The sequence below is a fragment of the Lissotriton helveticus genome, chromosome 7 (genome assembly GCF_964261635.1).
Source record: "Lissotriton helveticus chromosome 7, aLisHel1.1, whole genome shotgun sequence".
NCBI classification, from domain to species: Eukaryota; Metazoa; Chordata; class Amphibia; order Caudata; family Salamandridae; genus Lissotriton; species Lissotriton helveticus.
The window spans coordinates 1543957099-1543969348 of record NC_136068.1 but is presented as its reverse complement, the minus strand read 5'-3'; the positions used below and the strand labels follow the sequence as shown (position 1 = coordinate 1543969348).

General features: G+C 42.4%; 1 protein-coding gene across 2 annotated transcripts in view; it reads left to right on the top strand.

Moving 5' to 3' along the window:
- Positions 1-12250, top strand: part of LOC144770469 (CD82 antigen-like) — a 206868-nt gene that overhangs the window by 173264 nt on the left and 21354 nt on the right. The window contains exons 7-9 of one of the 2 annotated variants that reach the window (XM_078654993.1): positions 850-1074; positions 1312-1395; positions 2004-2870. In XM_078654993.1, the coding sequence (XP_078511119.1) occupies positions 850-1074; positions 1312-1395; positions 2004-2102 (408 nt within the window). In that variant the 3' untranslated portion in view covers positions 2103-2870. Of the gene's footprint in view, positions 1-849; positions 1075-1311; positions 1396-2003; positions 2871-12250 lie in introns of those variants that run through there. The other variant, XM_078654994.1, reaches the window with a different exon arrangement.

The following is a 12250-nucleotide window of genomic DNA, read 5'->3' as shown; positions in this document are numbered from 1 at the left end:
AGCTAGTTCTAGGGCAAGGATGTGAGTCTCTCACATACAAACCTTTCCATTTATATGTCTTAGCTCCTTGCCATTGTACGTGGGCCCTTTCCACTCACTCTAGGTGAGCTCCCCAGGTTTTGAGGGGGATAGGTGTTGAACACTGTACTATTTTAGGCACAGTAACATACTTTTTATTTGCAAATACACTTTATGGCCGAATATAGCATCTGACATGTAAGCCATCTTCTAGTAAATAGATTTTGCTTTTGAAAATAAATTGATTGAACTGTGCAAAATGGAAAATTAAACATAGAGGGCCTCATTTACTATATTTGGATGCACAGCAGCGCAGCAAGCCTTCATGCTGCTATGCTGTGCATCAAAATAAAAGGGCAGGAATGCGCTGTATCTACAAAATACAGTGCATTCCTGTCCTTATTTCCTGTGCTGGCACTCAAACAGTTGCTGTCCCCCCCCTCTCCTGGGGAGGCGTAGGATTCTGACGCATTCCCAGCTGTACAAAACGTTATAAATCTGGGAATATTTCAGGTTCCATTGATGTTGTGTGGGAACACCCACAGCAACACCCATGGAACGCCCCCTTTCACGCAGAGTAATGCATGAAAGGGGCTCATATTTACAAGGCCATTAAAAGTCACGCAGGGTGACTTTCTGCAGCCTTGTAAATATGGGCAAGCCCATTGCGCTGGCAGTGTGTCAAAAAAAGTGACACACTGGTGGCGCAATGGGCTTGTAAATGAGACCCAGAATAATTTAGATGGCTCGGTGGGAAGGAGCTGTCCCTTTGAATAGAAACTCTGCTCTTCCTTGCTGTGTCCATATAGAAGCCCTTTTACTGTGTTTCAGTTCAAGTGCTGTGGATGGACTGGCCTTGGTGACTGGCAGACCCTCAACGAGCAGCAGATGCACTTGCGCAATGCCACTCTCGACGTCTACCCCTGCTCGTGCACCAACATGTCCAACACGGCATCCAGCAAAAACATCAGCAGCAACAGCACCCGTGATGCCAAAGCGATTCGATCAGGCTTCTGTGAGGCATCGTCGAAGGAGGCGGTGCCGGTGTATAGAGTGGTAAGTGATAAACACTAAAGACATCTCTCCTTCTCATTCTGTGTCTGCTGGAGTAAAGGGGTGCATTTAATAGGTGCTATTTTGAAATACTAGGACTTTAGCAGATTTGTAACATAATTGCTGTTTTACAATGTGTGGATAGGGACAACTGAGTCAATGCAAATAATGACATTGAATGGTAGCTCCTCTGTTGCTTATGTATCCTCTGATACCTTCTTTTTTGGACTCTTCTTGCAGGGCTGTATGAGCAGTGTTCAATCCTGGCTGTCCAGTAACATCCTCCTCATTGTTGGTGTGTGCTTGGGAGTCGCCCTTCTGGAGGTGAGTGAGTTCTTTAATGTCCTTCAATGTCTGTCTGCCTGCAGAGGCTTCACCATGTCGAAGGGTTTGAGTAGTCTGTGTGTTTAATGAGGGGAGTGGGTCTCAATTTGAAACTGTAACCCTGCAAGTTAAAAACCAAGACCCCCTTTGTGTGCTGAATCCCTATTCAGAAGGTTAAAAGCTTTCAATATTTAGGGGTTCTTTTAGATTTATCTCTGAGATGGGGCCATTTCTGTGACACAACACAGTTTGAATGAACAATTGAAGTGGGCTTCGGGTTTTCCAGTATGCTGGGGTTTATTTATTTATTTAGCGCGACATTCATCCCGTTGAGATATCACGACGCTGAGGTAGCGGAATAGTGGTGTGTAGGCTCGGTATACTCATTGGTAATGATATCAGTCTTTAGGGAATAAGTAAATAAGTTGAAGCCCCTAAAAGACAGGTTGACTGTGTACAAAAGTAAGTGTATTTCCATTACAATTTTGGGCCTAAACTATGGGTATATAAACATAGGAATTGTTAACAACAGATTGAGGATGACTACTTACAACAACTCCTCTCTGTCCTCAAAAGCACATCTGTTTTATTTGCCACACTGAACCTAGGGTTTAGCTACCTGGAGGACTACATCAAGTTGTGGCCACATGCTCTCAGGCTCTCAATATGGTCTACAGGGGAAACCAAACGTAATTGTACGATTATAAGGAACTATCTAGCACTGGAGTGCGCAATTCATATCCCTTGGCTCAAGGATTTAAAAGAAGGTTCTGCGTTGATCAACCAAGGGAAACTTTGCTCCAAAGACATGTTGGCAACCTTTCTCCTTTGTTAATGCAGTGAGACCAGATTGAAAACAGAGGTAATGAAATCTACTGTGTATACCTACACAGCAATCTCGCCCCACCAGTTTAATTGAGCCATATCTTGTTACTGTCTCAAATGTCTATCACAGATTACTTCTCACAAGATTCAGCTTTACTATAGTACATGCCATGCTGACCTTCCCAGGGATGGCCCAGTGGCAGAAGCAGTTTCCTCCTTGCTCATGTGATAATTGTTCCACACAAAGCACCATACATTTTATATTATTCAGTTCTTTTTATAAGGGACCTAGGAAACAGTTCTCACTTCCACTGGTGCGTCTTGGAAATGTTAGATCTTATGGGCTTGCTCTCTTATATATCCCAGAACTTGATACAAATGTCATATGTATTTCTGTGGACAGGTCATTTCATCAATGTGTTGGAATTGGAATGATTTGCAGATAAGGTGATGATTAATACAATATGTATGTGTGCTATAGTCCATTTGATAATGTTTTACATAGTGTTCTTGAACTTAATGATTTTATGACTGGATATTATTATGATATATTTTATTAGTTTTACATGGATTTTATTTGGCTTTTAAAAAAATGTTATGACATATTTTTTTCACAATAAAGTCTAATTGATTGATTCATTGATTACATCTATATAGTGAAGAATATTTTGTATTTATTTTTGTGTTTTGTCCAGCACTAAATGCTGTCTAGAGGATGCTTCTGTGTGCTTCTATAGTACAGAGGAAATGGATATAAACAGTCAGTGGGCTTGTGGGTGCAGCAACAGTACACTGTGTGGAATAGATGGGTTTTTATTGCATTGCACCCTCCGTGTATCATGCCTTGAAGACAGACAGCAGCTTCAGAAAGACAACCAAAGGTACCTCTTTGGCTGGTGCAGGAGAAGTCTTTCATGCCTGTGTAAGGGTTTTTGTTTGAGTTACACTACTTTTAAGTCTGAGCACTCGTTGACCCAGAGCTAGTGACAGGATATCTTGGCAAGAAAGATGTGGTGATCGGTCAATGAGCCAAGAGGTGGAGCCTTGAGCTCGTTGCAGCATGGAGTTGGGTATTTGATTTGCATCACCATCGAGTGATTGGATGTTCTCAATTTGCAGACATCACATGCGTTTATTGGATGGCAGTGCTTCAAAATTAAATACAAGACACTGCTTACAAAATGTATGGGTGGCTCTGGCCTAGTAGGCCACTGTAGGTATATGCTACTGCCAAAGTCAACCAAGGTATCTGAACTTGACATATGCACTGTGTCCACATCTAGAGTTACTGCATATTACATTTTCGTACTGTAGACTCTTTGTACTGTATGAATCAATCAATCAAGTAGTACATATATAGCACTGCTTCTCACCTGAGAGGGTATCCAGACGCTGTGCTGCAGGTATCAGTCAAAGAGCCAGGTCTTGAGTCCCTTCCTGAAGTGAGTCAGCGAGGGTGCAGTGCAGAGGTGGAGGTGAAGGGCATTCCAGGTTTTGGTGGCAAGGTGGGCGAAGGAGTGTCCTCCAGAGTGGCAGTAACAGATAAGTGGTATCTGTGCGAGGGCGAAGTGTGTGGAGCGGAGATTCCTGGGAGGTCAGTGGAAGTGCAGACAGTGGTTCTTGTAGGTGGGGTTTTGGGCATTGTAGGATTTGTAGGCATGAGTGGAATGCTTGAAATTGCATTTCTTCTGGATGGGGAGCCGGTAGAGGTCCTTCAGGTGCAGGGTGATATGGGTCCTCTTGTGCAGGTTGAGCATCCACCAGTCTTTACATGAGTTCAATGGTGGTGCCTACATGGAGTGCATTGCTGTAATCCAGTCTGCTTGTGATGAGGGCCTACGTCCCTGTTTTCCTGGTGCTGATGGGGAGCCACTTAAAAACTTCGCAGAGCATGTGGAGACAGGCTGAAGAGATGGCATTGACCTGACATTTCATGGAGAGTTCGCTGTACCGGATAATACAGAGTTTGCTGCTTCAGGGTGGATCTGAGCTCTGCCGGCCACCAGGAGCCATTTCAGAGGACGTGTGTCTGCTGAAGATTACAATCTCAGCTTTGTCCGTGTTGAGCTTCAGGCAGTTGTCCTTCATCCAGGCTGAGATGTTCTTCATACAGTTGTGGAGAGAGACACAGTCCCAGACTGAGACATGAAGCTCCTCCCTTCACCAAACAGTAAAATAAATGATACTGTTTACGTATTTATTTACTTATTGTGGAGTATTCTAGAGCCCTGCACGTCACATTTTGGTTACATTAGAGCATTTCTAGGTGTTACAGCTTCTTAATGGCAAAACTATACAAGTAGGACTAGTCCAATATTCTATTTTGCAGTTAAGTTTCCAGGCCTTTCCCAAAATGCAAATAGTTGGACTCTTTGGATCTGCATTTATTATATTTCAAAATTTAGTGTCGCAAACTCCGTGTTTGATCTTGTTTAATTCGTTTTCGGTTAAATATGGAGATTGAGAGTACAAGATCTGGTTAGATCTGTGATGCAGGGGTAGTTTTTGTAGATATCTAGGTCTCTGGCCCCTGCAGGCCTCGTGGATGGTACAGCGTGATTTAAACGTTCCCATGGCATCTTCTTGTAGCACTTTTCATCTTTCAAGACCATATTTATGTGGTTTCAGCCTTCAGGTTCAAAGAGAGTCTGCGTGCCTTGTTGTGGAACCTTTGCATCCTGACAACAAGCTTTTCTGGGAGGCCAGTGCAGTCTAGATTTGCTATAATTTGGGCTCTTGTCAACTCCACCTGAAAGCCCAGTCGGAGGAATTGAAGGAATCTTTGAAGAAGTGAGAGTTGCTGGCAGTGGCTTAGCTAGACCTTGTGCCGCCTGTGGCAGTCGGGGTATTTGCTGCCCCGCGATGGATGCAGGTAAGAGCGGCGGGTGGTAACGGTTCCTGCGTTTGCCGCCCCAGGATGGCTCCAGGTAAAAGCAGGGGGGTCGGGTACCACCCTCAAAACTCGTGCTGCTTGGGGCGGACCACCCTCTCCCCCCTGCTACACCTCCGGTTGCTGGTTCGTTCACTTGACCACTGCACTCACGCGTGGAATGAAGGAAAGCAAGACATCAAAAATGACTCCCAAGTTCCTTTCTTTCAATGAGGGGGAAGGTGGTGGGCTCAACCTGGCAACACATCGAATTGTGGAGCCTTAAGCTCTGGTTCTGCACAGTAAAAGCTATTGGCCTTGCTTCCGTTCAGACGGAGAAAGCTCGCCTACTTCCAGTGGAATATATAGTGCAGGCGCAAGGAGGCTTTGATCTAGTTTTAAGGCCTGTTTTCTAGCTGAGAAAATAATTGTAATCATCAAATTGCATAGCCTGGGTGAAGCGAACCTTCACAATTATTGCAACAGTTTGCTAAATGAATGAATGAATGGACAAAATGTATTTTTGTTTGAAAGGTTTTGTGAAGTTTCTGATCTCTGGAAGTTAGAGGGTTTGCTCCTATGATAAAGTTCTCAAAAATTCAGCTTTATGCGAAATATCTTGAAAAAAGACTGCAGAAGAATGTTTCCACAAAAAAATCTTTTTTTGTTAGAGGTTTCTTCTATTAAAAATAGTTTTTTCCCTGAGATTGTTGTCCAACAGAGACTTATGTTTCAGCAGTGAAAACGCCATTTTTCCATGTGTCTTCATGAAGGTGGACAGGCTCACAAAGTGGCAATGTTTGCAGAGGAAATCCTTTCCATCTTTGCTCACATTGAGTTCTAATCACATTACGATTTCAGAGTCACCTTGCAATACCACTATGAATTCACGCCATGTGAAATGTCCACTTTCCTCTCTTGGTGCACAGTTCCTGCAGATCCTGGGGGCGATCCTGGCCTTTGCCCTGGAGAGGAGCATGCGCAGGAGTTCATCTGATGACATTTTGTTCTTCCCTGTCAGGTGGCTCCAAATGTGTTCATTCTGTGTGTGCATGTTTGTGTGTTTCTATTATTCTCCTTTTTTTAAAAATAAATAAAAAAAGGCACAGGTATCATTCCTAGAGTAAATATATGTCTGTTGGAACAGTGCACACATGAACTCTACATTCTTGTACATTTCTGTTAGGTATATAAGTCTCTTAATGAGTTGTTAGCATCTCATGCTTGGAGCCATCTTGAAGAGATCCTTGTGTGCCATATGAATTATGATTTTTGTGTGATAGCCACTCAGGACTGATCTCTGATCTGCCCTAAAGTTTGCTTTTAGCCGTCTGCAGGCCTAATTTTTCTTTGTTGTGATGAGCGAAATTCAGATAGATTTTTGCTCTGTACAGAATTCTGACGAATGCAAATTTCGCAATTTGATGGAATTCGAGTTTTCAAAATGTGCTTCTGATCATAGTGGCGTCTGTTTTAATACAGCTGTGAGTGCAAAAATTTTCTGCAAAAAAGGAATTCATCAGATTCTTGTTCCAGAAGGACACTTTTAAAAATTATGGGAGCATAAAGCAAGCCATTCCAGTTTTAGATATGTGTGAAACTGATTTAAGGCGTTTTAATAAATAGGTTAATCTTGTTTTAAGCATCGAAATTCAAAACAAAGTAAAACTTCTTCAGAAAAAAGGCTGCAAATATGGTTCTTTGCAAAACTAATCCTGCACATAAGTTCACCATAACATCAGGGTAGCAGAAGTGGCCCTAAGTGTCATTACAGGTTAAAGTTGTACCTTTAGCCCTTTAACAGCCTCATATTTACTCCTGAGGTGCCACGAGAAGGACAAAGAGGGGAAACTGCAGAAAACAAACAGAACTCTTTTTTTCTTGACCTTCCCTTCCTGACCCTTGAGACCAGAATAGGAAGGGCATAGCCCACAAGGCCGGACAGGGAACCCTGGCAAATTTGGTCAGAACAGCGCCATATGGCGCATAGCGCTCGATCCCCATACGGAGTATATCGATCGAGCGCAATGAGTGAGCCTGACCACTACAAGTAGGGATTGGGGGTTTCTCAACCCCATGAAAATTTGGGAAAAATGGCAACAATGATGGCTTCTACAACACATTTGTCATTATATATTAAATTGTATTAATTTTTAAAGCATAGTAAATGATGACCTTACAGTGCACCAGCCTACAGCAATCTTTGTTGGGGCTCTTCAATGATTCCCTCACTTTACACCCACCAAGAGTGCCTCTCATATCTCCTTAGTCTCTCTCTCTCACATGTATTTGATTTGTTTTATAGCGCCTCTCATACCAGTGTGGAGTGTCAGAGCATTTTACATCACACACACATACAGAGACAATAAATTATGTGTGTAAATCAATGTATAGAAAATGTAACATAAGACAAAGGGGACTACAAGGTGTAGCATTCACATGTTATCTATTCAGGAAGGCATTTTGTAAGAGAAGTTGTACTGGGGGAGCACAAACTCAGGATTCAGAACGTAACACAGTGGTTAGGGTTGACTTTACTCATAACAATGTATTTCTACACAAACAAACACTTTTTAGCAATATTAGGATTATGAAAGACTGGGACAAAAAAACATAGCTTTCTAACCTAGATTACGATTGTAACTTACGATACCGCACAATAACAACATGATTTCCATGACCAAAGCAGTAAGCCACTGTAGTATGCACATGAAATACTGTACTGTGATCTGCACAGTACAAGGTATTTGCATATTACCCTCTGCAATAACTTAGATGAGTCAAAACTGCCACTAGACAAAACTCTGATCTCTGTCTAGTAGGTGCATTAATCACCAGTTATCTTGGCACTTTTATTGTTGCCTGAAACTGTTGGATATACAAGGATCTCTGTGCTGCTTTTTAAATTGCTGCACTGCTACAAAAAGGCCCTCAGTAACAAAAGCAGCCCACACACCTTCCAGCCTCCCGGGGAAACACCCACTGTCTGGTACGGTCAGTACAGCCTTGAGTGCCAGAGGTTCTAGAGTGCTAGTCAGGTATAGTTCGGGTAGCTGGTACACCGTCTATCCTGAATTAACTCAGGCACACAATCGGTGATGAGAGAAATGCTTGCAATAAGTCTAACCACTGGCAATTGCTCAGAGTAGCATTCCAATCCATCATTCTTTTGCCCACCATGTTACTTCAGTTGCAACCCAGCTTGATCCAAATCAGTCTTGACCCTGCTCCAATAAGAACAGTTCACCCCGAATGTCCGGGCCAGGTCCTTCCTGAAGCAGAACACAAGCAAGCCAAGACTGGTGTTGCCCTGTTTGTGGCTCTTCAGTCGGGTGTAGCATGGGGCCAGCGTCTGGGTATATCTTTGGCCACTTGGGGCATTATGTGAAACACACAAAAGGTGATGGGAGAAATGCGTGAAATAAGTCTAACCACTGGCAATCGCTCGGGATAGCATCCTGACCCTTTGTTTGGGCCAGACTGATTCTATTGGAGTAGGATCAACACTGATTTGCATATGATTGTGTTTAATCTGAGGTAGCAAGATGGGCAAACGAGCAATGATTGTTTGATTGGATGAATATGATGTAATGACCTGCATGACAAAAAGTTCTGGTATTCATTTTTTCGATTTGAAAGAATAAAACAAGACACAATAGCAAATGGAAGCCTGAGGAGTCCCATGCTAAGCATAGGAATAGGCAGCATAACAATACTTCTCAGGCTTCCATGCTGGAAGTCAAATTTTAAACACAGTGAAATCTGTGTGAAGTTTGACTTCCAGACTTATGTTTATTAAGCTTTGTCTAACTTATTATAGTCATATCCGTTCAGTGATTAATTTGTAACAGAATAAGTGCAGGGCCCAAAATGTTTTTCAGAAGCCAGCCAGAATGACTGACGCTCGTTGGAGTTGTTGGATATGAAGGCTGTAGCGCCTTGATTTCACTTCATGTCTCCTTCTTCCACCAACATACTCCTACCGTTCTATGTCCCCGTTGCAGGTTTTTTTGTGTCTTTGATTTTGCAGTTTTCCACAGTTTTCCACCTTTATCTTTCTATTTTCTTTCCCCTTTCCTGCTTTTCTCTCTTTCTTGCTTCTGGGTCAAAGTCTGATGATTAAAAATAACCCTTGGTCCCCAAAAATGAGTGCTCCACATACACCAAGGCTTAAGTTCAGCCTCCTGGGGCTATATTTCTGCCACACACAAGCACAGCTTACTACAGAGGACCTGGGAATTCACCACTGTGGTGCAGCTCACAATATTTGACCTAATTCCTGGTTTGAGTAATTATAATGATAAAATAAATGATGCCCCTAAACTATAGGGCTTATTTACAAGCACCTTGTGCTGCCGGAACGTCACTTTTTCCCATGTTAAAAGCAACACACCGGCAGCGCACGGGGCTTGTAAATAAGCCCCTATGTCTGTGCAAAGCAACATCCATTTTTTCGTTTTTCTTCCCATAGAAGTGCCTTGTCCTTCAGTGAAACAGTGAGTTTACTCTGGGTGCACAAGGCATATGGGGCAGACCCCCCCGCCCTCCCAAAGTGAGGTTCCTAGACACAGCAGGCAATTACAACCCAGGGCCCCCGACATTGGTATCAGAGTACCATAGTCATTAAAACTAAGGGCCACAGACGCTTCCATCAGTGCCCCTTCGATTTTAAAATTAGTACCCCCGGATACTGGCGGCTGGCATGCACTTTGCTGTCATTAAAACCCAGGGTCCTAGGCTCTGGCAGAAGGACCCCACTGGCATGAAAACTGAGAGCCCCAGACACCAACAGCTGGCATGCATCTCACTGGCTATAAAACCAGGAAGAAGAAGACACTGGTGGGAGAGCTCTGCGGTCACAAAAACTGAGGGCCACATACACATGTATCTGAGCCCCTCTCTCATTAAAACCGAGGGCTACAAAGTATAAGAGCACCTCTGTCATAAAAAAATGAGGGCCACAGATCCTGGCATTAGGGCCCGCTTTCGTAAAATCTGGAGGCCCACAGCAGGTCACAGCAGACAAGGGCCATAGAATAATTAAAACTCATGGCTTTTGGCCATGAAACACCATGGCTGAGTAATAGTGTACCTGGGTTCTGAGGTAATACTCTGCATGTTATCCCTGTCATTTCCTTCATGAGCAGAGGGCACTTAAGCATTCAAAGCAAGGACATAGCTTGACTGCTGATGCTGAGGAAAATACATAAGGGGCGTAGCTTCAGGTGTGTGTTTGATGTGTTACACCCCCCCATATAAATGTATTATTTAGTAAATAGTTGGGTACAGAAGCTTTCAGGCAGGTATTGTAAGGTGTCTGTCGGATTTCACCTGGGATTTTCAAATACTTACTCAGACAAAAACACACATACACATAAGTATTTTACCAAATTCTGTTTTTAAGGACCCCTGGCTATCCGCAATCCTCTCCCTTTCCATTGGCCCTTAGGCCTCCCTCATGCGCTCCTTCTCATAAGATAATTAACATGATATCCCAGCGTGATTGTCGGGCAACCTGGAGCTCACACCCCCCAGCCTTACTGACCAAGCTACGCCCCTCAATAGAGAACCTGAGTGACAATAATAATTCCAATAACATACAATAACCAGGAACACCGGTCTAACGACTCACCTTGGGTCATATAGCCCAGGGTATATAAATACAAGTACATATTCAGACTCATTGAAACATAATCTTGAGCGCCCTCGACAGACAACCAGACACATTCCAGCAGTATCACCATACTCTTGAAGACAGCTGTTTCTGAAAAAGAGGCACCCCCTTTGAAGAGTGTCTTACATACACTCAAGTCCAAGAAGAACAGGATACTTCTGGTCCTGTGGCCCAAATATTACAGAAGGATATAGGGATCTTTCTTGACAAAATGATGGGTGTTTGCTGAATGTACAAATGTGTTTCTAGTGAATCACTAGACCCATCCCTGTGGGCACTCCCTTGTCCCTCTGCATGAAATGAGGGTTTCAACACGTTTTTCAATTTACACTTCCTTTAAATTTTTATTTCATTTGTTTCCACAATTATTATTCATTGTAAGTTCATCAATTTTTATCGGTCTTTATACATGAGGCATCATTATTAGGTCCAATGCATTTCGGGCATTCCATTACTGCCCTTCATCAGGGAATAACACTGAAAATAATAAACAAAATAATAACAATCAAAAAATATACTTGTGAGCTCCTATTTCTGTTATCTATAAAGTTTCCTATGTGTCAAGTATACGTCTAAGGTGATATGGCAGGTCTGAGAATGTGGTACATTAAGGGACACCCTTCCAACCTTAACTCCAGTGACAGTGAAAACATGTAATACTCGGCGTTTCACTCACATGCCTGGTCTGACCATTCACGGTCTATGTTAGGAGCGGAAGCTACAAACGACAAAATGAGTAACCACACGTTATCATCAAAATTAGTCAAGTCCTCCAGTCTAAAACGGTTATATGTTAGTTTTTAATCTTGCCTACAAAACTGACCTTATGGAATGCGATCAATGGCATACATCCGCCTCTCAGTACCGCTATGTTGCATCTCTTCCTCCGTTCTAATGCTCGCCATTAAAGCCAAACCAACATTCCGATCAAGTGGTATAAAGAAGTTAGAAAAAAGACTATAAATCTGACCGAGTTCAAAGCAACAGGGTGACTATGTAATTGATGGTACCATATGATAGATGTTAAAAACCTATCTGTAAGCCGCCACAACTAAATATCAAATTAGCAAAATGTCCAATTAGCAAAATGTTAGTCCTGAATAAAACCATGTGTTGGATTAGAACCCATAACATGAAAAAAGGAAACAGTGATATGCAGTTATGTCTAGAGCTATCATATAAATATAATATCAACGTAGCAAACATGATATATAACTCAAGTAAAGGAATTGAAAAATAAAGCATAAAATATGAAAACAAATATAAGTCTCAGTACTACATTTGTTCACCAAGAAACAAACATAATTAATCACAGATAACATGACAGTTCAATTCGGTCATTTAGACCATTCGTATATTTGATTTATGTTCAATTTTCATGCGTTTTTCTGGAACATAAATCAAATATACGACTAAACAATACTAAATCGACAGTGGCTGTGCATTTTACGGAGAAGAAACACAACATATCACAGTTAAAATTTACA